The 27,540-nt window shown below is 47.1% G+C and overlaps 3 protein-coding genes across 3 annotated transcripts in view; 1 reads left to right on the top strand and 2 right to left on the bottom strand.

Moving 5' to 3' along the window:
* The window catches only part of LOC6602976 (BAI1-associated protein 3), a 43,513-nt gene extending 27,299 nt beyond the window's left edge, over positions 1 to 16,214 (bottom strand). Inside the window, exons 1-2 of the mRNA XM_026992954.1 lie at positions 16,188 to 16,214; positions 15,031 to 15,185 (exon numbers count right to left, since the gene is read on the bottom strand). The gene's annotated coding sequence lies outside the window, so the exon portion shown is untranslated. The remainder of the gene's footprint in view (positions 1 to 15,030; positions 15,186 to 16,187) is intronic.
* An 8,076-nt stretch (positions 16,215 to 24,290) lies between these two features.
* On the top strand, positions 24,291 to 25,168 carry LOC6602950 (uncharacterized protein F13E9.13, mitochondrial). Its single transcript, XM_026993050.1, has 2 exons — positions 24,291 to 24,380; positions 24,434 to 25,168. The coding sequence occupies exons 1-2, from the start codon at positions 24,291 to 24,293 to the stop codon at positions 25,100 to 25,102; spliced, it is 759 nt and encodes a 252-aa protein (XP_026848851.1). The 3' UTR covers positions 25,103 to 25,168.
* LOC6602951 lies at positions 25,099 to 27,414 on the bottom strand. Its single transcript, XM_002027926.2, has 4 exons — positions 27,165 to 27,414; positions 26,542 to 27,099; positions 25,929 to 26,485; positions 25,099 to 25,866 (listed from the first exon to the last, which is right to left on the bottom strand). Exons 1-4 carry the CDS (start codon positions 27,295 to 27,297, stop codon positions 25,159 to 25,161), a joined length of 1,956 nt encoding a protein of 651 aa, XP_002027962.1. The 5' UTR covers positions 27,298 to 27,414; the 3' UTR covers positions 25,099 to 25,158.
* Between the last annotated feature and the right edge of the window lie 126 nt (positions 27,415 to 27,540).

Raw genomic sequence — 27,540 nt, 5'->3', positions numbered from 1 at the left:
TACATACAGCATTTCTCGTTCTCTTTTTTTTTTTCTTTTTTGGCAAGAGCCAGGCTGTGTGCCCCCTTCCCCCACTCCCTTTTGCCTTGTGCCATGCTGTCTGCCTCTGCCCGGCATTTACACAATATAAACTTTACTCGTACAATCATCGCACATACGGCGTGTATTCGGGGCAATTGGTATTTGGGGCACGTAAAACATCAACGCATAAATACAGAAAAAAGCACGCAGCCAGGACTCGCAGACGCAGTGGCGGAAGGAGCTCCACGGAGCTGGGAGCTGGAAGTTGAGCCTGTCGAACGGTATGGCAAAGAAATGCCGTTTGCCGATCAGAAGACACAACACAACAGAATGCAGGAGCAGGAGCAGGAGCAGCAGCAGGAACTGGTGGCACAACAGAACGGAACATCGAAACATGTCGGGGCGCTGGAACACGTAGCGTGGGTGACTGATTGGAGTACAAGGACTGCAGAGTGCATCCGATTGGAACTGGTTCGCACAGCAGCCAGCAGACAGCAGCCAGCAGACAGCAGCCAGCGATTGTCGAGCCATTCAACCAAAAATCTGATTCGAAGAGAATTCCGTTGTCAACTATTCAACAGGAGAGAGGATACATAATGTTCGGCTATAGATGTATAATTGTATTTGTCAGCCTGCCTGGTCACTGGTTCACGTCCATTCCTTCGGAAATGAACTGGCGATCGGAAGGAGGCGTGAAAGATCTTAAGCTCTTAAAGCCCTCAAATTGTAATCAAACAAATGGAATATTGACTGGAATCCAATTTAAAGATGTTCCCATCAAACTATAATTCTTTCGAATCCCAATATATCTCTCATGTAAATCCCTTAAGACATTCCGTTTGGCAACCCTGGCATATGTCAATATTTAGAACGAACAACAGCCCTGCCGTGTCCCTTTTTCCCTTTTCCTCTTTTAGGGGAAATTCAATTTGTTATAATTTGAAAATTTCATTTTTCGTTATGTAAATGCGTTCGATAAGCCGCACACAGACGAGTGCCCAAAACCGAAAGAGAAACAGAAATAGAAACACGGCTGAAGGTGGGGAGAGCAAGAAGCAAGCAAAGAGGAGGGAAGCGAAGGGCTGGGGAAGGGAAAACATGTGTGAGGTGTGTGGGGCAGGAACAAAGGAGTATAGGCGCAACAGAAAAGCAATTTGTGGCAGCTTAAATGTCAATGCGAAACAGCCACGATTTCTGCCACAATCGGCATTAGTTTGCTGGCGACGTGGCCGTTAGTTGGGGCCTCTATATGGTAAGCACCCAGGCCTCGGCTCGGGGCTATAAATAGAGCACGTCTTGGATGGTTTCTGGTTTCTGGCTTCTGGGTTTATTTTTAGCCAAAGGGCGTGCCGGGCCCCCTGGTTTGTAGGTGGCCTCAGGTTGAGCCATAAAAACAAAAGTTCTGTTCGGGCAGCTAAAAACAAATTGCAAACAATAAACCCAACAGTCGCTGAAGAGCGACGACTCCTACACATGTAGTATGCCATCATGGGGGAGAGATGACATGTCTTGGAGGCGTGGACTGGAGTCCTGGGGGACAGGACACTGTCCGGGGCGCACACGCCCCCCCCACAACCATCGCCCCAATCAGGTGCCAAAAACTTCCATCGTCCGCCTGAGCAAATTGTCAATGAATTGCCCTTTGGGAGCCACCCAGCCAGCCACCCAGCCAGCCAAGTGAGTCCTGTCTGTCAGTGTCTGTGCTCCATCCTCCGCCCACCCTGCTCTGTTTGCTGTCCATCGATTGTTTCTACCTTCACAGAGGGCCAGGATGTACACATGTAGGGATACACTTGTGCAGGGGTGTGTGTTTGCTTTTGTTAATGGCGTCCGTTGTTATTTGGTCATTGATTCGAGCATCCAATAAGTGAAATGTCCTTGAGCAGCAGACATTTCCATTGCACCTTCTGTCTGTCTGTGCCTGTACCTCCTGTACAGCCCCTTTAGGCCAGACTAATTTATTAAGCCGCACTTCAATTTCATTGCCTGCCACCTATTTTCTGTCAAATGAGAGTCATAAGTTTTTATCCTGCAACCTCTGGCTCTACTCATCAGATGTGCCCTGCATTTGTGCGCTGATTCGGCTCAGTGCAGCATGGCGTATGATTAATATGTACAAATCGCGTTAAAGCCTTTCACGGCCCAAACCCGACCCGACCCGACCCGACCGGTCTCCGAGCAGGCATTAAACCCTAATCCAGTGCTACATCTTTACGGAGTCCGAGGCTTCTATCTGCCACATAAAAGTATACGATTATTATTATTATTGTTATGTGCACAATTGTTGGAAAAAGAGCAGCCAGCAACAACAACAGGAGCATTTACTCGTAAATGGAAGCCCGATGAAATTTTGGCTCAATAACTCAATCAGATTTCGACACAAACACACCCGAACGGCGGGAAGGGGGGGGGCGCAGGGAACATTTTGATGCATGGCCAGGGCAAAATAAAATACACCAAAAAATATAATATATATATGGAGTCTCGTACTCTTGCGATACAGGGAATGGGATGTGGGAAAGCCGGCAAAAACGAAACGGAAATACCCTTTAGAAGGCAGGGACTGCCACCCTGACCACTCATCCATCAGCAAAGCGATCGAATTTCGGCGCTGCCAACTTGGGTTTCAGTCGGAAGACGACTCAACTGTACCGTTTGGCGTTGCCACTTGGGTTTTTACCAGAGATGCCACCCGAAGGAGAATATTTAAGAGGAATTCAGGCATTAAAGTGATCCAATGTCGGCGCTGCAAACTTGGGTTTCAGTCGGAGGACGTCTCAACTGTACCACTTCGGTGTGCCACCTGATCAGGCACCACTTTGTGCTGCCACTGAGGTATATAGTGGAGATGCCACCTGCCACTCGGGCAAAAAGTGTCTCTCTCTCTTTCACCTTTGGGGCACTCCCCAGCCGAATATCATAAAAAGGCTGTAATACCCTCAATGTCAGTGTAATAAATTCGTGTTTCCCTGGCTGTTTGGCCATCCAATCCCACACCACGTATATATTACAAAATCGATGAATCAAAGTAAATTACCAGAAATAAATGAGATAAAATATGTGTAAGCGTGGTCGCCCCCGCTACCTGTGCCATGTATATGGATGGTCAGGGCCCGGCTGCCCGACAATTTCCGTTGATTTTCCTTTCCTTCTTTGGCGCTGACTTAGCCACAGTTAAACGCGGGACAGGATAAGCCACTAGTTGACCTGGAAACAGCAAGTGGTGGGGGAGGGGAGGGGACATGGCGGCTTGCTTTGGATTGGCAATGGCAGCGTTAAGCTAAGCCATTGCAAAATGCTGCTCAGGTGAATGGCAGCCACTAAAAACCGTGCGGTATGACACGTCGCTCACTCACAACACACATACACACACACATGAATCTCTCTCTCTCTGTCTCTGTCCGTCTTTCGCGTGATGCAGGAAATTGAAAAAGTTTGTATATGCCAGACATCCGTTTCAGCTGTTGGTCCCGGTTCCCGTTCGAGTTGAGTGCGCTCACTAATTTAATAAGCCAAAGGCGGAGAGTCTTGGCCACTTTTTAGTGCTAGACACATACGATCTAACAGCACACACACACACACCAACACACACACCAACACACACACCAAATTGCCACTCTATTCTCTTCTTGGATGGGAATTCTTTCGGGCTTGCTTTGTCGTTCCCCAAAACTTGTTTGCCAGTGTAATCATATAAATATACGAGTATTCTTCGGCCTGCGACTGGGCGACTGGGCGACTGTGTGCGTGCCAAAAAGTTTTGCGTGTTTATTAAAAACTTGGCCCAGTTTTTTTCCTTTTTGTTCGCTTTGGGTTTTCCTCTCTGAACAACACGTCGTATACGCAATGCGTTCTCGTAAATATTACTATTGTCTGGTGGGCGCGAAGCGCAAAGTGAAATTCACGGTCATTCATTCCCCAAATGAAGTGCTTACCCGATTTGCTTTTCCCTGGAATTTGCAATGAATTTATTGGAGGATTTGCTGAATATTTTCAGGGAAAACAGTTGAGGCAGCAACAGCTGCCACACTTAAAGCGATTTCGTGCCTTTAAGGAGCTCAGGAAAATGCCCTGGAGGGCAGAGCCGAGCACTGCGCAGGTAAGCTTATTGCTTTGTCTCGATTCGAATGGACGGATGGACGGATAGACGGATGGATGGATGGTTGGCTGGGGAGCACAGCGACTATGTGGACTATGTGGACTGTGTGGACTGTGGGGACCATGGGGACTGCACCCGCAAGTCCCTCCAGGCAGTGTCCACTTCTGCACACATCATTATTATTATGTGGCCGACCTAGTTTGGGGTACGGACTGGCGCGGTTCCTTGCTGTTTAATTTATCGCACAAACGGGCTAAATATGTTTGCTTTGCCCTTGCTCCTTCGGCATAATAAACTCATTAAAATGCAGCTCGCCGCTGGACAACTGGTGGGGGGGGGGGGGGGGGGAGAGCTGTCAACGTGGGGCTCCGCTCCGCCGCCATATGGCTCCGAGTGGCTTGTTTTGACGGCTATTGTGGTTTGCATACGCCCACCCTACCCCCACGCCCCACACCCCACACCCTGTGGGTGCGGTCCCATTCCCTGCCACCTTTCGGCCAAGTGGGTCAATGTGCTTTGAACTGATTTGTGTCAGTCTGGTGCTTGTGGCCCGCTTCCTTATCCGCAACCTGATCGAACCGAAGGAACGGACGAACGGCTTTAAGTGGCCCCCAGAAGATGCCTCAAGTTTTGGTCTGCTCATCACGTTCCTTAAGGCCATATGTCCGCATAGCCATAGCCCTAGTCCTAGCCCTAGCCACAGTCGCAGTCGCAGATATCATGCATAAATTGAGCAGCAAAATCGATAAGGCCAAAACCATGTGTTCCATGGAACGGCTGTGGTGCTGGTGGCGCTGGTGGCGCTGGTGGTGGCTCGTAAATTATGCCACGCCCCTGCCATAACGAGGCCAATAATTCAGGAAATAATTCTCGCTACATTTTGCTCCCTTTTTCGGCCTTATTGCTGTGGCCCTCCCAAAAGAGCCTCAAGTTTGTTTCTCTCGTTTCCAAATTTTATGTTTATGTTTGGTCCTTCATCGACAGCCGAGCCGAGATAAAATAGTGATAAAAATTGTAAATTTCTGATTTTGCTCCATTCAAATTTTGTTTGGGCAACTTCAGTTTTTTGGGGGGGCACAGCGCGCGTTTATTGACGGCGACACAACTGACAAACAGTGAATGACAAACGTTTGGACGACAAAAGGCAGCAGCCATCAACATCGAAACATGGCTCCAGCGGCAACAACAGAGCGGAGCATGCTGTAACTTTTTATCAAGTTATTAACTTATCTAATTCGATTATGGGTACCGGTACCGGTACCGGTACTGGTGTCCTGGTGTCCTGGTGGCTGTGTATGTGGTGTGTGGAGGCTCCCGGGGCTTCCAGGCAGCCCGCCCGTTCGTGTCAGACGCGTTTACATAGCCAGCAATTCAATTAGAAATGTGGTAGCAGGCGGCAGGCAGCAGGCGGCAGGCGGCAGGCAACAAAACACAGAGAGTGGAGGGCGCGCGAACAGAACGGCAAAAACAATGGGCAGCACACAGTCAAAATGGCTGCCTAGACAAACAGAAGGACAGACTGACACACTGACAGATAGACAAAGAGAAAAGGAGATACAGCGGAGACAGAGGAGACAGAGGGAGAGCAAACAGAGTGAATGACAGACAGGCTGGCTGGCTCTATCAAAAACGCTAAGCAACAGACTGGCAGCCAAGGACACGAGCTGTGGCAGTGTGGCAGTGTGGCAGTGCGGCAGTGCGGCAAGGAGATAACTAAAAGGCATCTCCACAGCGCCTCGCTTATGCGGAAGTGTATTCATGATGTTGATAGGAAGATGAGTTAAATGAACATCTGCCAGAGTCTATGCTAAATGGAGGTAAATGGCCGCTTCCAACCCCCTGCCACCCCACCACCCCACCATCCCCCCACCCACATGCAGACACAACACATTTAAACAAATACACATACATATGTATACATAATTCATTTAACTCGAATTTCTGGACCCCATCCCGTCTCCGTCTGTTAAATTTTTTTTGTATTTTTCTGCTGTCAAAGCCCATTAAACTGTCTCCGCTTTTGGGGCTCCGGCTCCGGCGGATAGACAGGCCCCTCAAAAATAAAAAAAAAATATATATGTATGTATATAAAAAATGAAAAAGTTGGCCATTTGTGTGGCTCCGCCCCGCTGGCGCGCCGCTTTTGTCAGTTATAAAGTTTTTAACCTTTATAGAGTGCGGGCATTGTTGTTGTTTCTGCTCGGGCGCTTTTCCTTTTTCCCGAACGTGACCAGAAGTTGGCACATCGTATATAAATATGGGGAGAGTTCCGAAAAAGAACAAAAACACACACACCCTCCCACCCACACCCACACATCCATACATATGTATGAGCTGTTGGCTCTGTAAAAGAGAGACAATGTCAGATTAAGTGGAAATATAATAAAAATGTTAAACGAGAACAGGCCCGAAAGAAGTGAAGCCGATGGAGGCAAAGCTTAGTTGGCAGTCCTGCGGCTGAACGGGAACCAGTTCATGCCCGGAACCACAAAGAACGTCTCAGTTGGCAGCCCCAAAACGAAAACCATTCATAGGGTACACCTTATTCGGTGCGGGTTTGTGCCAAAGATTTTCTGATTGCTTATTTTTAATGGCATTCCTTTGTCGCAGAGTTTTGGCAATTGATTTGCACAGGACACCGACCTGATGGTGGGGGCAAAGGCAAAGGCAAAGGCAAAGGCAACGGCAAAGAGCAACACAAAATTGTACATACAAAATATGATAATACAAGTTGACAGACAATAGCTGCTGCCGCCTGACCCCTGGACCGAGCCGGGCCGAACCCAAGCTCCCGGCAGCCATCGGCCGTCGGCCGTCGGCCATCAGCCATCGCCTGGCTGGTCTGCGCCATTGAGAGTTTTCCAATCAAACTTGTATTTCGGACCAACGTTATTGAAAGCAGCTTAATGCGGCAGTAAGCTGTCCATTATGCCACAACATGTACACGCTACTTGGCCACGCTACGGGAGGGCACGGCACAGGGGCACACGGGCACAGGGGGCACACGGGCACACGGGCACAGGCATTCAAATTTGTGGGCCAGGATGGTGGCAAAGGGATGGGAATTGGTAGGTGGGGCCCCTTGCCCCTACTCATGCATTATGCGCATTGTTTGCCAAACTGACAAAAGCAACTTTTATGTTGTTCAAAATTTGGTTATCTACTTTGTAAAAAAGTTGGCAATAGACTTCCCCACTCCGCACTCCCCACCCCCCCCCCCCACTCTCTTGCTCGTGTGTCGCTTCATTGGTGGAGAAGGACCAAGACACTGTCCATGGAGTACAACGCATAAATCACGCATCTCTCTCGGGTGAGACAGGTGCCTGTCCTCGGCCTCGTCCACGTCCCCGTCCACGTGCTCCTTCTGGCTTAGTTTGGTGTGGTCCTGTTTTGGTGCGTGGTTGCGTGTAACTGCATAAATATGATTGATGCTTTGGCCCAATGGCAGAGGCTTGTACGATTCCCAGGCAATGACAACTTCAATTACCATTGCCAGGAGGCTGGGCCCAGAGAGAGGGGGTGTGGGAGCACCCACACACAACATCTAAATCATCGGGACAAGTTTGGAACACCATAAATGCCTAAAACGTCGCATTGTTGCGCTCGAATTGTGTCGAAGAAAAGCGGAGACAATGGGCCCTGGGCGCAGGAAGCAAGGCAGGCGCTCTCCCTCCCTCTCTCTCTCCCTCTCTTTCAGTCATTGTTACAGCAACAATTTCTTTTGTGTATTTGGTATGAAAGCGAATAAAACAGGCCTTGTGCCTCCATCGGGGCCTCCTCCTGCTGGCAGTGCCTTCTGGCCACCCGTTTAAGCTTTAAACGTAATGTTTGCTAATATAATTAAGCGATTTGGAGAGCCTTCAATTTGCCATACCACCCGCTTAAGGATTTTTTAATTAATTTTTGTTGTCTTGTTGGTTTTTCCTCTCGCCACACATTACCCATACGACGTGTGGGCCTGGCTTTAAGGCCACACAAGCAGCAAGCAGCAAGCAGCAAGCAGCGCCCCGACCATCGGCATTGTGGCCTCATGGAAAATGCAAGAAAATGCTGAATAAATCAAGAGATGAGCCGGGGGTTTCGTGTAGCAAATTAAAGACCTCATTGAGCTTCAAGTCCCCCCCCCCCCCCCATCCGGGCGAAGAGAGCCAGCAGACTTGACTTGGCTCGGACGGACACACAGAGACGGAGAGACAGACCTGGCTGACTGACTGACTGATGGACTGACTGGCTGACAATGACAAGGACACCGCCAAGAGTAAACTAAATGCTCGACAGTTGCAACAAACGGCAAACAGAGGGCGGGAGGAACGTTGCCGAGCCAAGACCAGGGCTCTTGTCGTGCTGCTTCCGCTCTTGTCATTCGCTTAAAAGTTTATGCCTCGTCCTCTGCCGTTGCCGCTGCCGCTGCCACTGACAGGCATGGCGCAGCGAGCAAGTTGAATCTTTCCATGTCGCGTCTTGAGTACCATGCCCCTTCCTTTTGGCGCCTTGTTGGCTTTCTTGGCTTTCGTCTTTTGCCTTATATCCGGTGCCGCAACACTTCCTTTTTACAATTTAAACTAATAAGCCAGCCAGCCAGCCAGCCAGCCATCGTGCCTCGTTCTGGGCCAACAACGTCATCGTTCTCATCATCATCTTGCTCATCAGGCTGGCATCGTTTTCAATTTTCGTTTCGACGCCCATTTCATTATGTGTCTCTCCCTCTCTCTCCCTCTCTCTCCGTCTATCTCCATCTCAGTCTTTATCTGCATCTGTCGCTGTCTGGTTTCCTTGCATATTCGATAAATTTAAATTGACATTTGCCATTTCACAGGAGGATCTGATATATGTCCTGGACTAGAGCACATCTTTGAATGCACAGGCATGGGGGGGATCCAGGACCAAGAGTATCCATGGGATTTTTGCATCTTAAGGACACTTCATTAAGCGACTCGAGGGCTGGCAATTCATTAGCCAACAGACCACTAGATGGTATGTTGCCATCGGTAGCCCCAATCTCTGTACATTCCTGTACTGTGCACACTTTTCGTCCTGCCCCTGTTGCTGCCCCTGCCCCTGCCCCTGAACGGATGCCCATTTGCCACTTGTTGAAACTCAATTAAGTTGGAGGAGGCGTCTCTCGGCACGGTAAAGTGTTGCGCCTGCAAATGTCAAAGGAAGCGCACAAATATTTGCAGATCCTTGCCAGCGCACTCGAGAGACAAAAGCGCAATCAAAATGTCAGTTCAGCAATAAATTACGAGTACAGCCACCGAAAAGTCAACTTGTCTGCATAAGAATGTACACTCTTTCCCCAAAAGGACTTTCACGAGAGGCCGTGGGACATTTTTTAATAATTATTATGACTGGGCGCGAGCGGGCGTCAGGGGGCAAGGGGCAGGGGGCGGCCCAGGGTCTGTGCATAACGTTTCACGCAGTGGAACTGTCAGTCCTGCCAACGTGTTGCTAAGAGATGGTTGACTCCGTGTGGCATTGTCCTGGCTTTGGCAGTGGCAGTGGCAGTGGCTGTGGCATCACAATGTTTACGTTATCTCATTTAACACTTGAAAAACTTTTCCACACACACACACTTCTCCAGCGAGAGAGAGAGAGAGAACAGAGTGTGTTTGCTGTCTTTTAAGTAGGTTGCTCTGCCCCACACCACTCCGCCGCGCGCCACCCTGCCATGTCTGGGCTCTCATTTGCACATTAACAGTGTGAAAAATTATGATTGAGCCATAAAACAGTCAGCTGCGCCCACGAGGACCCAGGCACCAGGCACCAGGCACCAGGTTTACTTAGGTCCTGTCTCCAAGGAATTGTCACATGTGTGTGCCGCCTCTGCCGCCTCGAAGGAGAAAGTTTTTTTGCCTGCTTTTTGGGAGGCCATGCTTTCAAAGGGAAAACAAAAGGAAATTTTCACTTTGTTCTGGCTTCCGTTGCTTGCAGCCGATGCCGCTGCCTCTGCCTCTGCCGCTGCCGTTTCCACGCTTTCCCGTTTTCCCGCTTTCCCGCTTCGCATTTCCCAGCTCTCGCTTGAGCAAACAAAAGTTAACCAGGCGTTGGTCCTGCTGTTGCTCCCAGAAGAGTCACAATTAAAACTGAGGGACGGGTCTACCAACAGTTTTCCTCATTGTTTTGCCACTTGCCTTCCACTCGGTGTTGCCTTGTGTCACTTTCATGCAGCGCTGCGGACGCTGCCTCGCGGTATCAATAATGAATGAGGAGCAGAGCTCACAAATGCTTGGAGTTGTCGGGTCTCGCGTTTCAATTGACTTGGCCCGACCATTAATAATCCACGGGGCATATAAATCAATCATGCGACAAGCTGATAAACATCCAAGCAGCTCTCACACAAATGTGTATCCATCGGAGAGTGCGAGCAAACAAAAACATTGCTGCAAGACACAGAACGCGTCCGTGTCCGTGTCCGAGTCCGTGTCCGTGTTCGGTAATTTGGTTTTGTCTGCAGCAGCATTTATTGGATTTTATGCCACTCGGAGGATTTTATGACACCGACCAGACCAGACCAGACCAGTCCAGACCACACCAGCTGGTGGCTATTTTTAGTTATCCCCGAACTCTGCGCAACAGTTGGAGCTGCTGGAGGCGGAGGCGGGGGTGGAGCTCTCAGCTGAGCCTAGAGCTGAAGCTGTAGCTATTTATAGACTGAAAAGCTCTTGGCCAAAGCGGGACGACTACATACATCCATGACTATGTACATCTATGGTAATATATAGCTTTGCCGTTACGCATGAGTGGAAAGAGTGCGAGCCGAGGGACCTATGCATAGGGATTCTACAACTTGCATCTAAAGTTTTAGGTGCTTTATGGCTTGGGGGATACAACTCTATGAAAATATTGCCCTAAGGTACAGTCGCACAAAGATTCATTCCAATTGAATTGAATTAACCTGAGACGCTCCTTGGCAGGCAGCTCCTGCTCTTGACTCTTGCAATTTAGTTTTCCGTGGAATTCCTTTTCCATAGTTCATGAACAAACGTCTTGCGTTGCCTGGCGAAATCCGATTCCGCCGTAGAGAACGTTTCGCTGGCACCGAGCACCGTGTCCCTGGTCCTTGGTCCCTGCTCCCTGGTCCCTGTACCCTGCTCCCTGGTAAAGTATGCCATGTTTTGGCTTAACTTCTACGTACTGCTTAGCGAAAGAAAATATGCACTGCTTCTTTGCATTTCAAATGTCTGGGAGAGTCCTTAAAGTGCTCCCCCTGCTGCTACCCCTTTTGCCGCCTCCCTTTTCGTTTTTCTTTCTTATTTTTTTTTTGTTTTCTTGCGCACAATTACGCAACAACAACAATACGCAATACAATAAAAAAAAAAGGTAACGAAAGCTTTGCCGTAATCAGAAAAACGTAAAAATTTCCTACGAGCAGGTAACGAAAATATTTGAAATTGCTTTTTGCTTCCCCTTATGCCTAGCCCTGTGGCCCCCGAAACCATTCCCATTCGCATGCCCAATCCGATCCGACATTTTTCCGTTTTGCTTTTGGCATTCCGTCTGCCTAATGGCATACACTTTAGGTTTCGTTTTCGTCTGGTTTTATTTATTCTCCCCCTGTCTTACGCTGCTCTCTCTCTCTCTCTCTCTCTCAAGACTCTTAACGACATTGTGGACACATCTTTGGCCGACATTTCTTGCTGTGTTTTGTTTTGCTGGAATGCGGGAAACTTCAGCGCCTTGATAAGGCTAATTGCCCATTTCTGATGTAGTACAGTCGCACCCTTCATAATTCCTCAAAGGATGTGGCCCTCCTCAAGGGTATTTCTAGTTCGATGCTTCGAGTTCCGATTCAGGAATTCTCTTTATTCCGCCTTTTGGCTGTCGCACATATCGAATTCTGATTTGACGGCGACACAACACAAATATTTGGGCACACAGCAGGCGGCGACATAGGTCAGCGCAGCGTGGCACAAATGGTGGGGGGTGGGGGGTGGGGGGTGGTGGTTTGGGGTGTGGTATATTGTACATGAATGAAAGATACTTATTGTCGCATATTAGAGCAATATGAATCGAATACGTAAGCCCATTGGCATGGCAACCTTGACAAGGAGTCTGCTGGTACAACAATACGTATACGTTATACGTATACGTATCGTGTCGCGTTCTCCCAAGGCGTGTGCGCTTCATTACAACAAAGCCAGATGAGCGTGGGCATTATGCATGCTATTCATACAACATGAATGCATAATCCATTGAAATTGATTCCATTTGGCATCATTTATGAGGTACTCGCTGGAAGGTATCGCAAATCGAAAAGACAATCGACAATTGAACACGATTGGATAGCGCTCGGTTTTGCCCTGCTCGCTCGTAAAACAAAAATCTTTAAAAATCTTTAATAATCTAAAATAGCATAACTTTTGTTAAATTGTTTTCCGCAAATACAAATTAGTCTTTCCATTTATACAAAAATATTTATGCAACAAAGTTGTGACCACCGCAAAACCAAATTTGTTATTGTTCGTGATGTAAAAGCCATGTTTTTTTCCCTTTCCATCTCCGACCCACGACAGACAGACCACAGAAACCACAATAAAATTCTTGAAACAAACAAAAAAAAAAACATCATGGCATATGTCAAAAACAACCGGGGGTGGTGGGTGGTGGGTGGGGGTAGGGGGAAAGCATTAGTTCCTCGACCAAACTATAAACTAAAAATAATGAAAACAATAATTATAAGCCGGAAAAAGTTATGCTTCTGGCCCTGTCAACAGCAATAAACATTTTTCTTCCAATTATTTTTCTATTACTGTTTCAAATTTGAGCTGACAGACGGGACAGATGGGCCAGGGAAGGACGAACTGGTTTGTCCTGCAACCTTTATGCAAAATAGCAGCAGCAAGAGGCAGCAAGAGGCAAAAGGCAAATGGCAGAAGGCAAAGGGCAAGCGAAGCAGTTCCTAATGAAATGTCCACGAATGTCTTTGATGTTGTCCCCGAATTCAATGGGGCGGCGATGGACACTGTTTTGGGAGAGTGCTTCCCGTCCAGGGGGCGGGGGGCGTTGCCAGGACGAGCAATAAAGCAACACAAGTGGCAAACGGAGAAACGGAAGCAAAATGGAAATTATGATAAGAAGTTGCCGGAGCATTTGAGAACTGGACAGTCATTAAAATGGAACTGGCACACAGCAAATTATGTAGTCAACAAATATACAGCTTTAACAAAGAAAACGGAAAGGCATTCAGGCGACGAAGAGCGTAACCCCCTTTCTACCGTTCAGTGTGGAAAGAGGAGGGAGAATATGGGGCAGGTGGCTGGGTTGTTGGGTGGCTGGGTTGTTGGTTGTTCGGTTCTGGCACCAAAATATGTCTCGATGTTAAGTGCTTCATTTAATTAACAAAGTTGACATGAAAGCCCGTGGCCCCGAGCCCCGAGCCCCATTGTGTGTCCCGCACATTCACCGTTTCGGGGTTTTGTTAAGGTATACCCTACGTATACCCTACGTATACCCTAACCAATAAGCAGGGGCTGTTCCTGCTCTATTTGCCAGACAATTTGCTTGTATACCATTTTGTGATATATTTTTCTAAGAGTATCCCTACGGTATGGGGTTCTCCTTCAGTTATTCCGCTTTTCTTTTGGAATCCAAATTGTTTGTTTTGTCTATGTAATGGAGGAGCCATGGCACAGCAGATGGCGTGGGACAAAGTGGGGCACTCGTCGTCCCGCCAGGTGCGCCAGGAATTACTTTGGTTAATTTGATTTCAAAATTTGCATTCCCCCGATAGAAGTGCAATGCGAATGTATGTATGTATAGTACATACGTATGGGGTGTGGGTATCAGTTCTCTGCGGTTTTTGGGGGGCGGGGGGATACAGATTTTGCATAAATTTAATTAGAGAACAACAGTGGAACAGAGCCAAATTGAAGTTGAGCTTTAATTAACTCTGGATGGCCCCATTCCCCATCCCCATCCCCATCCCCATCACCGTGCCCCTGCCAGTGGCAGTGTCGCTGGCGGCCCTGCCTGTTGCTGCCACCGGAGCTATTGTTGTTTACGCTGTACCAGTATGATATATAACTTTATGTACGCCTGATTGTACATGGCTATACATATTTGTTATTATATTTCCCCGAGAGCCCCCTACAACCATAAAATCCGCAAAAACAGCAGATGCGTGTTTCACAGATACAGATACAACAAATAGCATGTACATATGTTTGTATGTACCGATATGTGTACCATTTAATACATATTATATGGGGATAATATAATAGTTTGCCTTGATAAGACTGCGGTCATTAAAGTCGCCCAGGGCCACATCAGGCGGCCAGCTCTACCTCTCTACCTCCCTGTCGCTCTTCTTTTTTCCCCCCGCCCCCCTCAATATTTGTTTGTCGTGATTAAAGAAAATACGCCTCAGAGATTTCGACTTCTGTTGGGTATTTATCCTCGCAAATGCTAAAAAAATATTGATTCACGAATATTTCATGACTCTATAATCTTAATAAAACATACGAGTACGAGTACGAGTATGAATACGAGTACGAATACGAATACGAGTTCGAATACGGGTACAGAATATTGTTATATTCTTTTCAATGGAAACGTGTTCTAGTATCCATCGCAGCTGAAGGGCACTCGAGTGTTAATAATAATCACAATAAATTATTCATTGCAGGAGAGCCACACGCCTCTAGAGCACTCACTTTAAATAAATAACAATGACTGGCATTCCATAATTAAAGAGCAATAAATACTTTGATTCGCGTTAATTGTACGAGTACGGGTACGTGCCCGTGTACGTGTCCGTGTACGTGTACGTGTACGAGTGTGGCGGATAACAGGGATGATACAGTTGAATGCCGTTGGCAGATTGTCGATAATTTATCGAGATTACATCCGAGGACGAGAAGGAGCACGGTACCGAACCGGATCTGTTCAAGGACTCACCACTCACCACTCACCTGTCTCTGCAGTTGGTTAAGTGATTCTCCTCCGCCCCTGCTTTGGATGATTTCCCCTTTAACTTTTATGGCCGCATAAATTGGCACACGGCTTGGTCCTGTGCTGGTCCGGTTCCAAAGTTCTCCTCAGGTCCTCGGGTCTTCAGGTCCAAAAACTAAAAATTCGAATGCAAATTCGTGAATTCCTCGTGAAGTTTTCTCTTCGCTTTTGTGATTTTCTTTTGTTGTTGCTTCTGCTGCCTTTATGTGTGGATTCGTTTTTTTTTTTGTTTTTGTTTTTTTTTTATTTTCCGTACTCGTTATATTTATTTTAGCATAATTTTGGGTTGTGCACTTTTCCGTTTTCCGTTCTCTGAAACGGCGGTGGTTTTTCAACTTGAAAAAAAAAAAACAAAAAACATTCAGAGCATATTTAATGGGGCATGACCAAGGCTGAGATCGTAAAAGAAATGGTTATGTTCTCTGTGTGTGTTGTGCAGAGTGCACTGTGCTGTACTGTCCTGTGTACAGTGTGCTTCGTGCTCTCTGTTCCGTGTCCTGTGGCAGTATTCTATGTGTAATGAATGGTCCTCTATGTGCAACAGTTGGGGGAATGGGGAATGGGGAATGGGAATACCAGAATGGTAGAATAGTAGAATGGTAGAAGTGGATGTGGATGTGGATGTGGGGGGATCGTCTGGCAAATGGATTTTTATTTTATCGCCTGGCAATAAAAAGCGAAACTGCAGACCGCGCAACAGTTTGCAATTATGTGCAAATGCAGCGTGACATGAACGACCAGATCCTGCTGGTTTCCTTGGTACCCTCTTCTATCTCTCCCTCTCTCTCTCTCCCCCCCTCTCTCTCTCTCTCTTGACTCTGCATGCAATTTGCTTTTAATTGTTCTGCCACTGCCACTGCCACTGCCACTGCTACTCCTACTGCTCGTGCTCTACCTCTACCTCTACCTCTTTCAATTCTTAATTCAATTCAATTTGGTTTAGTTTTGTCGTATTTTAGTTGACTTTAGTTGGGTTATACGTTTCATTTCATTTCATTTCATTTGGCTCTTGGTTGGCCCTTCGCGTCGCGCACTCACTTCGACACCTCCCTCGATGGGAGGTCCTGACGACTGACTGTCCGACAAATTGTCACTTTACAACTTCTTTGAGCGTTACCTTCTTCTCCTCTGGGCTGTGGCTCTGTGGAACTGTGTTCTCCTGGCTCTTTGGCTTTGGCTTTTGCTTTTGCTTTGGCTTTGGCTTTGGCTCCGTCCTGCTCTTGGATGGATAAGGGCTACTACCTTCGGCGACGCCTGCCAACAGCGAACTGAGCTGCTCCAATTTCGGGCTTCACCTTATAAACGGGTCTGTGGCTGTGGCTGTGCCTGTGCCTGTGCATCGCACTGTTGCTGCTTCTGCTGCTCCTGCTGCTCCTGCTGGTGCTCGTGCTCCAGTGCTATCCTTAAAAGCGAGTCCTCACTGGCTGCCGCGCTTCCAGCTAGGCGTTTTTCTCTGATAAGAGTCTGCCATGGTGTGCGTGTGTGAGAGCGCACACAGAGAGAGCGGGAGAGAGAGAGAAAGGAAAGCTTCGAGAGAGGCCAGCGCACAGTGGGTGAAACGGCCAATCTTCGAAACTTCAAAGACATTATTTTTTGTAATCCATTCAATTAAACACATTTTATATTTTTAATTTATTTATCTCAAATTAATCAGAATTTCATTAATTGTTTTGGCTACAGTTAAAGGTAAAATAAAAATAGTTGTTTGCATGTTTAACATGTGTTTTTCCCGAAATAACATCGTAGAACATATCCACAAATATTTCGTGTATTTCTTTAAAACTTGTCTAGGCTAAAACTAGTATCGGTTGGTAATTTGGTTTGATCTGATCATGAAACATTAGAATGCCATTGCTTTTTCTTTGAGTTTTTTTCTATATATTTTCTTTAGTTTCAATGTTCACCTCAAAGTATTTACTTTTCCCATTTTCCTAGAACTCAGAAATTTTAGGTATGCTTTAAAGTTTAAAATTTGGATCCGACCAGAATATGATTCTAAATAATATTTTATATATTGCATTATTTAAAAAATACAAAATTTATTTAACTTTAACTTGAACTTTTAACAAAGTTCAATCATTTACAGAATACACATAGAAGTTCTCTTTTTGACTTTCGGCGTTATTTTTTTTATGGATATAGATTGGCCGTGTCACCCACTGTGCAGCAGCGATGTTCTCTTGAACAAAGCTCTGGCGGAGCTAAACCGTTATTTCAAACTGAAATTGTATTGGGGTTATCTCCAAGAAGGAATTTGCTTGAAAATATCAATCAAAGATTTTAAATAATGTTTCCTTTAGATTGAAAAAGATAGTAGGTTTGCTTTTAAATTAATATTACATATAATCTATTTGAATTGATTATATACTAATTAGGGAAAATATCTTTCCGCATCGAATAATTTCGAGCCAAAATTTTAAGCAAATTTAAGCCAAAAATTTCATAAATAATAATGAATAATTTCCTTTCTGCATAAATTACTTTTTTTGGACAACATCGAAATATTATCCCCTCCCTCGAGCTCTCTTCGCTGCCGCTCCCTCTACCGCTCCATTACTACGGCTTTGCATCAGCTGCGGTGGGGGTTGGTCTTGAATGAACTCCCTCCTGTTGCATATGTTGCCAGGACAAAGGGCTGGCGGGGGGGCCATCTGTGGCCTAGAAACATGAAACATAGAACCAAATGCGATGCGATGCGATGCGATGCGTTGCGTTGCGATGCTCTCTCTTCGTCTGGCCATGAAGTTCAAGATGAAGGTTAGACGGCAGGCAGTGAGCGGCAGAAACTCGAAAAGCTTTCGGCCAAAGCTTTTGCTCTCCCAAGCATACGCTCTTCGTGCCTCTTTGACTTCCTTCCTCTCGCTCTCGCTCTCGCCCTCTCCCTTTCTCTCTCTCTCTAGTGCGTAGTTAACATGTTGCTGCTTGCTTCGATTTGTTTTGTTTTTCAGTTTTCCACCGTGGCGCCCCGAAAAATTATGATGAGCTCCATCAAGCGATGGTGCTTAGCGCGCGCGGGCTTCCTTCCTGCTGTGCTTTTCCACCCACGCATCCACGCATCCATCTGCTCCAACCCATCCACCATCCTGCTGCTAAGCGATTACTCCCTCCCCTCCCCCCTCCCCCCTCCAGCCCTGTCCTGGCCGAATCTGTGTGGGGAACAGAACGGAACCCCGCCTCCCGCCTGGTGACCCAATTCCATGCCTCCACGTACACGGCGCTCAGCAATGGCAGGCAGCTGGAGGAGCCACGGCACGGCACGGCACGGCACGACACGGCAGAGCACAGCATGCCAGGGATTGAAGGCATTTTGTGTGCCCACAGATTTACAGTCATACCTTGCGCTTGATTGGCTGCGACTGGGTTGATCATTCTGTGTGTGCGTCTCCGCCCGTATCAAATATCCGTATTCGCATGGAGCCGTAGGTGCTAAGAGGGGAACATTTTTGCATCATGCATTGTTGGCTGTCACCACGGGCGGAGATTGATTGTTGACTGCACTGCCACTGCCATTGCCACTGCCACTGCCACTGCACTCTCATCTGGCAAAAGTACAAACAAAAGGGCAGGGGCTGGTGCTGGGGCAGGTGCTGGGGCAGGGGTCGGGGCCGGAGATGGGGCTCTTTTTCTACCTGCCACCCGATGCTGCCATTGGCAACAGCATCCGAAAATTAAGCTGCTTAAATAAGCGACAATCTCAAGCAGGTGAACAAGCAGAACCCGGGAGGGCCCTGGCATGTGGTACAGAGGCTGTGTGCCAAGTACCGAGAGTACTTCCGTAACTAACTATTTCTCGTTTCTCTCTCCCTCTTTTTGGACTGTGAAAATGATAAAAGTTTTGTGCGTCTCGTCTCTCTGCTGCCTGCTATCTTTTCTTAATTCGAGTTTGAGGCCAGAAAGTTGTGCCGCTGTCAATGATGTGAACTTCTGAACTTTGATTGGTTGCCCCACACACACACACATTCGAAGAGGTGTGTCTGTGTGAGACCTAAATTTCCGATTTATGCTGAATTTTCAGGCAGATAAACTTGCAATTGGATTATAGATTTCCAGCAGAAATAGATTTTCGAAAGGTACTCGCACTACATATTTTAGAGCAAAAGCAAACTTTCAATTCCATTTTAGACCAAAAACAAATTCGTTGTGCTAATTTAATTAGTAATCAAGCAGAGCCGGGTCCGCTCTTACAGGGACTTTCAGCAACAAAAGTGGTGTAATTCGTTTTACAAATTTAGATGCAAGCTTAAATTCATGGAAATCCTTTTGCACAGAACTACAGAATGCGCGTAGAATTAAAAATCGGAATAGCCAAGCAAATGCCATAAATACCCGAGCAGATCCCGGCTGAGAGCCTCATCCGAATGCCTTTCCCAGCTTCATTATGCTGCTGGCAGACGACCCTTGGCCCGGGAGCTGCACTCTAAGCCCCTCCACTCTGAATTAAGCCTCGGACTGAAAGAAGCAGAATGATGTTGCATGCAAATGAAATGGCACAACAAAATGCCAAAGCGCAGCAGTAGCAGCAGCAGCAGCGCCTCAAAATGTCAGTTATTTATAGCTGCCGCCCAAGTCGGGGCCAAGTCCACAGATACAAATCACTTTCACTAATTATGCCTTCAGTTGCGCCGCAAAATCTAATCGCCCACCGATGTCCGGCCCAGCAAAACTTGTCCAAAGTGTAGAGGAGCTTAAAAGCCAAATGACGATGGCCCAGGCACACGCAGTACGAAAGGAAAAAAACAAAAACAAAACAAAAGCCACTGAGGCGAAAGTCAAAGTGGAGATGGCAAGCGGTGTGGAGTGGTGTGGTGTGGTGTGGCAGCCCCAGCTGTGGTCACGACCGCAGAGTAAACAAAGTTCGGGGACTGGACTTGCTTTTCCACGGAATGGGGGCTGCCAGGGACAGAGCCGAAGCTCCAGCAATAATTAAAGGACTATCCATGGACATTCCTTTGACCGCTGATCCATCGTGTTGTTCTACCACTCTCACGTGGCCATCTCTATTTGGTTTTTGGCCAAAAGAGAACGTGAAAAAATAGAGTAACACAAGTGTAGCATATATTTGGGGGCGACAATTTTGGCCTGGGCCGAGATAAAGCGACCCGATAGCCAGCCAACCCCAGCCCCAGCCCCAGCCGCAGCCATGTCTGGGGCACCCCACCTGGCGCTCCCCGATCGAACTTTCATTGCTGTTGCTTTTGTTGTTTCGTTCTTGAAGGGTGTGCCACACCTGAGGTCACGAAAACGTTGCTGTCTCGGTGTGTGGCTTAGTTTAATTAAAGTTTTCTTGAAAATTCGTCGTTTTCATTATTGCTTTATTTGTGGGACACCTCTCTCTCTCGCTCTCTCTCTCTCTCTCTCTATCCCTATCTCTAGCGTTCGTCCTGTCTTCTGCTGGCGAATTGAGTAACTTATTTCTTGCCACCAAACCAGTTGCAGCCAAATTGTGCACACGTGGCACACAGATCCAACTAATTGCTCATGCAGCAGCGCTTGCAATTTAACTTTTCGTATCAGTTTCAGTTTCATTTGCATTTCCATATTTATTTCTCATTACCAAAAAGTTAAATTTCTCGCTTCTCCTCCGCTGTGTGTGTGTGCGGTTTCTTTTTCTCTGTCTGCAAAGTTTTGTCACCTAAATCATTTAGAACGAGTGCGAGTACATTGCTGGGGTGTTGTGTGCCTCTTAAACAGGCTGCCAGACAACATTAAATAAAGTGCAAGGTAAGCAGCGGCACAAGCCGCGAACTTGATGAGCTTCCACGCTGTTCATTAAACAACAGAAATAAAAAGAGAAGCAGCCATAAAGCTCTGGTTGCAGCTGCGGGGCTGTAAAATATTAATTTCTTGACGTTTTGCCACCTGGAAGGTTCTAGCGAAAATTAAGCCAGACAACCACCGCCCACCCCCCACGTTCTTTAAAGCACACCGATAGACCCATGGTTCCCATGGGTTCTGCAGAAATCATTGTATCTTAAAGTAGGCTGCATCAAGGTCGGGTAAACCTCAGTGTTTCCAGCAGGCAAGACCCCTCATCTCATTCCCCTGTTCGAGCCTGTCTGGCTTTGGCATATTTTGGCGTAGTTTTCGCGCATTTGCCAATTTGCAGTAACGTTGTCTGCCGCCAGCCAGCGGGAGCTGTTGTACCCGGTTTGCGTGTCCCGTCTATTACCCACTCCATGGGCCAATGATGATCGATGCGTGGACGCGGACATCCAGAAATTATGACCATAGATAGCAACACGCACGCATAGGCGCGTTGGCGGATGGCGATGTCGATGTCGATGTCCTTGTCCTTACACCAAGAGCTGTGTGTGAGTGTGTCTGAGGCTTGTGTATGCCGCTTGCATGGAAATTGGTAATATTCATTCAATTTATTGGCTAATTGCATTTACAGTAACTAATGAAAACGCTCAAATGCCAAATAAAATGGCAAATTTATCAAATTCTCTCACGCGTCTCGAAGTGAAATGAGTAATGTCGAATCAACGTCCCACTGTTGCCAGAATGTCTGAAATGCTAATTTATAAAACGCTCGTTCGCTGATTCGACAGTGATAAAGAGTTGGCCGCCGCAGGCTCAGGCACAGGCACAGGCCCAAGCCCAATCCCAGGGCCAGGCACTGGGATGGTCTGCGGAATTAGGTGTGAAAATGTAATTTACGCTGAGATAAATGGAAAACTCGTTAGCCTGATTTTTGTTGGGGGTTTGGGCGGGGGGGTCTCGTACGAGTGGGACTATGCTGTTGTTTCCTTTGCAGCGACCTCGAGTGTCTTCTGTCAAATGAATATCCTGGCAGGTTCTTGCGGTCAGGGCTTTGTTGTTGGGGCGGCTGTCGCCCAATCTGCAGGTGACAGGTGAAGGAAGAATGCAGCCACGCTCTTGAGTGGCGGCAACTTTCCAATTAGAGGGCTATAAAAAGTTTCCCCTTGCTGGCTGTTAAATAATTCAATTGTTTACCCAAACGATGGCCCATCAAAAGGATGTTTTTCACTTCTTTTCTAGAGCTTTTCGCGTATATCTATCTATTTTTCTTAACTTGCAGCTGGCTTAATTAGTGCAACTTTCTGCTTTTGGCCAACAGTTCTTTTGCCCTGCCAGCACTTTTCTGTGGTCTCGGCTAATTGGAAAAATATGGCCCTGACTGGGGATCTCAGGGAAGGTGAAGGATATCCTGTACATTATGTTTTTTGTTTGCCTTTTTGTAAAGAACACAACACACGCACACACACACACACACATGAGGGCTGTTCCTCTCGCATAATCAGGAATAGGGTGTAGGGGGCACGTGGCACAAAGGCAAACACGGAAACAACTTGTTGCAACTACGAGCAGCAGCAACAACAAGGAGAAGCACAAAGTGTGTACATGTGTCGACACCAAAGGAAAGGTCCTGTAAGAGCAGCCGGAAGAGGGCTGTGGCTGGCTGGCTGGCTGGCTGGCAAGTGCGAAAGGACCTTTGGCTCATATTATAAATAATTTATATTGTTTGCCCAACAGGTGAGGCTCAGTCCCTGGCTCTGGGATGTTTGCCAAAGCTGAGGCTGTTGTTGGGGAAAAGAGTTGGAATTTGAGAATGAAATTAGATTTTATCAGCCCTGCAGCCCGGCCATCCTCATCTGCCTCAGGATCTTGTTAGCCAATCAGTTGGTGAGCAAAATTCAACATGATTGCACACACACACACACACCCCCACACACGACACAGACATTTTTGTGTTGCACACAAACAAAGCACCCAACCCGATTAAATGGACCCGCAGGAGTGTCCATTACAAGGACAATCGAGAACAACAATCACTTTTACATACAATACAATATGTACTGTGTACATGTTGTAAACTGTACAAAGCGCAATTGTTACATGCACAGACATGTCGAAACGGAGCGAAACGAAACGAAACAAACAAACAAATAGCGAATGGGGAACGGGGATATGGAGAAGAGGGAATAGGGAATGAGGTGGGACACAGGGAGAACAGAAGAGAGCATAACAGAAATGTAGAGAACCGCTCGCTGGGATAATTGAAATTCTGTCGCGCACAGCCGTTTCCGCTAAGCACAGGCAATCAGACATGGGCACGGGGACCACCACCCACTCACCAAATCAAACTCAAGGACATCGCGAGTACCCACTCCTGAAACAATGTAATAGAGTGGCGGACGCAACAACTGAGGCTGTGAAGGGCCTAAATGCGGGGAAGCCTTTCATTTGGCAACTTTGTAAACGGACTTCCATTCCCAGTTCCCATTTGCGCTATTGCCGGGCGACTGCGGGTGCGGGTGCGTGTGCGGGGGCGGGGGCATGGGCAGGGGCGGGGGCGTCTATGACTATGTTCTTTGTGCGGTGATAACGTTCTCCATTGTTTCGGCAAAGTGTCATAATTGTTTTTGTTTCTGCTTTCCATTTATTTAAAGTGGTATTTCGTGAGGTCATTGCTTTTAAAGGCAGTGTATAGGCATGCCTCTCTAATTTGAAGGGCCAATAACTTTTTCTACATTTTACTACATTCGCAAATAAATACAAGCCAATTGGTTGCCATTTGTTTTGTAAAAGTTCAAGGAAAACACATCTCACCTGATATCGCCAACAGGCTGGCAAAATGGCATCCATCACCAGCATTCATCCCCTCCTCCAACAATTTGGTCCTACCAGCACATATTATATCTCCCATTTTGTCTTTAAATGCCCACTAGGCGTGTGCAAGACTGGTGATCAGGAAAATGAATCCAGAATCCAACCCATCGCAAAATTGATTATTATTTTTAATTTAAAACACACGGAAAACACACACGTTTGCGATCGCTCGATTCATCGGTTTGATCTATCGATACTCGTTGTGCTCGATAAAGGAGCCACTGGTTCCACCCGTTGTTCAAGTTTAGGCCTGTTTATGATTCAGTAGATTTAGTTGTTAACAGAAATTCAAAACTATTAGTGATTATCATCAAGAACGTAAATATTTATTAAGAGTTTCTTTAATTAATAATGATGATACGTTGAATGATCGCATGAATTAAACCAGTAGAAAGAACACCTCCAGCCCTGGTAGCCGACGATCCGCAGTTGCTGTTTATTTTCTGATTAACTTATAATAATGCGACGTTTTCTTAAGATATTTGGCCAGCAAAAATGCAAAGTTATTGGCATGATACATGTAGACGCGCTACCAGGTGAGCAAAGGCCAAAAATGCCCACAGAATGCCTCTAATATGGAGCTACAATGTCAGGAACGCCTCGATATGCCGGCCACTGGAAAGAGACGATTGAAAAGGCCATATATGAGGCGAATCTCTACAAGCGCCACCAGCTGGTAAGCCAAACAGTCTGCTTATAGTCGTATTCTAATTTGAGCATGATTTGCAGGATGCCGTGCTCATCGAGAATATGCATGATATTCCCTATGTGCCGGAGCGCCTCTTGGGTGCGGAAATAACCGCTTGCATGACTCGCCTGGGACAGGCGGTGCGTGACGTGATCCCCAAAGAGATTCCCTGTGGTGTCCAGGTCCTAGCCTGTGGCAACAAGCAGGCTCTGGCTATAGCCAAAGCTAGTCAGCTTCAGTTTATTCGCAGCGAAGGCTTTGTATTTGGCCATGTGGCCGACGAGGGATACACGGATGCTTGTGCTGGAGATCTGCTGCGTTACCGCAAACTTATCGATGCGGAAGATGTACTAATTTTCACGGATCTGAAGAAGAAGCATAGCTCGCATGCCATAACCTCGGATGTCAGCCTGTTAGAGACGGCGCATGCAGCCGAGTTCTTTCTCACCGATGGCATTGTCATCACAGGCACAGCAACAGGACATGCCGCCAGTCCCCAAGATCTTCAGGAGTTGTCGGGTCGCGTAAAGGTGCCTCTGTTGATTGGTTCGGGTGTGACAAAGGATAACATTGGTCTGTACTACAAGGACGCTCATGCAGTCATAGTTGGCTCACATTTTAAGCGTCATGGAAGCTGGCTTGAAGAGATTAGCGAAGAGGCTGTGGAAAATTTCATGCGTAAAGTCTGCGAACTGCGGCAGCCGAGTTGATTTGAATTGTAAATGCTTTTATTGATGTTGATGAAAAAAATATGCCTGATTTAATTCTAGAACAGATTGGCAAAGAAATCATAGATGCGTTCGCGCAAAGATGTGGCCTTGGGGGCGGTTTCAGTACTGCTTGCGAAAGCAAAAGGTTTATGCTCATTACCGGGAGAGAGTTTATCCAAGGTGTCATCGAACTTAACCCGCTTTCTTTGTGGCGGTGAAAGCATCTCCTCTTGGCTCTGCTTCCTCTGCGCTGAAGCCGGGCCGCCATCGCCTGAATTTATGGCAAACAAATTTTCCGCGTTAAACAGATCCTCGCGCTTGACCACTGTGGGTATGGTGTTGTCCACATTATGAGCTCTAAAGTACGATTTAGAGTCGGAGTAGCGGCTGGCAAAGCCGTAGGTGGGATCGTGATCAGTGCTGGTAGCGGTCACATTGCTGCGCTTGAGTATGCCACGTACATTGGCCACCTTATCGCCTGTGGCAATCTTTTTGTACAGCTTGGAAATGCGATTCTCCTTGCAGGCGGAATCTCTCACTGTCCCCGGCTGATGGCGCAACTGAACAGGTGGCATTGGCGGTGGTGGCGGTGCCAAGACCTTCGTTTTGTTGTATAAAGAAGAATTTCCGATATTTTTGCTAGAGTTTGTAGTTCTTGGGATGGCGCTTGGCGTCTTGCGTTTGCGTGGAAAGCAAGCAGTATCCTCTGTCTCATCCTCAGAGTCCGTGCTGCGGTTATTGTTGCGGAAAACGGTCTCGAACTCCTACGATAAATATAAAGCAGAATTAGCTTCTTCCTGAACGCATTCAAATACAGATTACTCACGCATTTGCGCTTGTTGTTCGGACTCAGTACATAATCAGCTCCAAACTTCTTCATGTCCTTTTTGCGTATGGGTGTTCTCTTGCTGGAGTCCTTGCGCAGCGTTTTGCGGCACTGGACATGCAAATCAATGGCATCGCGTATGAATCCCACCCAAGTACGGCACAGCTGTAAGTCGCCACTGCCAAAGATGATGCCATCGTTCTGGCAAGTCAATTTGAAGTTGCCCGGCAGCATTTCGAAAACCTTGCACTTCTTGAGCGGAAATATGCAACAGCATTCGAGCGAGTTCTCGACCACGGTGTTGGGGGCCCGATCCTTCACGAGCTTGCAGTACATAAATATATCCGACATAAGTACACAGTAGCGTTTGATTTCCGTGCCCTTATGAGTGATCTTTTGAAGGATTCCCTCTTTGATCACGCGGCGTGAGGGCTTTACAATGTTTGGTGTGCGATTCACCAGAGAATTCTGCAAATGGATCAGATACTGGGTAACCTCCTGCTCCTCCACACACGCATTGATGTGTGCGGCAGTGGCATCGATCTCCTTAACAGACTCTGAAATGCATTTTACATTATCAACCGGTCCACATAAGTTTTTCTGCATCTCTTACCTTTCAACAACTTGTAGTCGGCATCCGCTGGGCTCGTGTACAGTAGGACCTGCTCCAGCAACAGCTTGTAGCGGGGCACACGCTGTATGGGCACGATCATCAAAGAATTCAGCTTTCGCTGCACCTCTGGACGACTCTCGGTTTGTTCCAAAAACTTTCTAAACACGGGATTTTTGCTGATCAAATCCTGAATAACGAACAGAGCTCCACGATAATCGAAGGCGTAAACCGAATACAGCTTGAAGAACGGTGCCATCTTGAGGAAGGCATGTGCCACATTCTCCATGTTCGCCTCCAGCTCTCGCAGAAATTCTCCATTCAAATTGTGTATCATCTCAATCTGACCAAAGAGCAGCGTATGGTTGGAGCAGTCGATGATAGCTTGCTCCTTTAGAGGAAGCACGAAATAGTTCATCAGCAGTTCCAGTTGTTCCAAGTAGGACTTTTCCGATGTTATGATCTCCTGTATGGCCTGCAGACGGAAGCCCATGCGCTTTCCCGCATCTGGATTGGGGGAGCCAATGGGACTGCTGGAGGCGCTGTCCAGCATTGAGCACACTGCAATTAATTTACACATACAACTATAAAAACGCTTGGCAATTGTTGCAGCCTTCGTCAATTACCTTTCCTGCGCGACTTAGCTGTGAGCAAGTTTCTTTCTTGCAGAACTTGCCGCAACTCTCGGCTGAAGCTGAGCGGCGTGTGTGGCGAGGGTGCAAGGCCATGGCCAAACATTTTCTTCTTGGGTGTGTACATTTTTAGCTTAACTTTACACAAAGAAAATGCAAGCAAAAACGACGCCAACAACACCTGTCTTTTCAAACAACGCCCGCGTCTGTCCACAAGGCGTCCGATAAATGTGCTGGCTGCCCTGGGTTTACGGTGTTATCGACCTCAATGTGTCAGAAAAGGTGTGACCATTTCTTGAAACTAAGAAAATTACCTCTATTTGCTCATCGCTAAAACAACAACAATTATTTATTTTTATACGTGGTTCGT

This window comes from Drosophila persimilis, unplaced genomic scaffold (assembly GCF_003286085.1).
Source record: "Drosophila persimilis strain 14011-0111.01,24,50 unplaced genomic scaffold, DperRS2 tig00000798-arrow-arrow-pilon, whole genome shotgun sequence".
NCBI classification, from domain to species: Eukaryota; Metazoa; Arthropoda; class Insecta; order Diptera; family Drosophilidae; genus Drosophila; species Drosophila persimilis.
The sequence above is the reverse complement of the archived record's forward strand: the minus strand, read 5'-3'. Positions and strand labels throughout refer to the sequence as shown.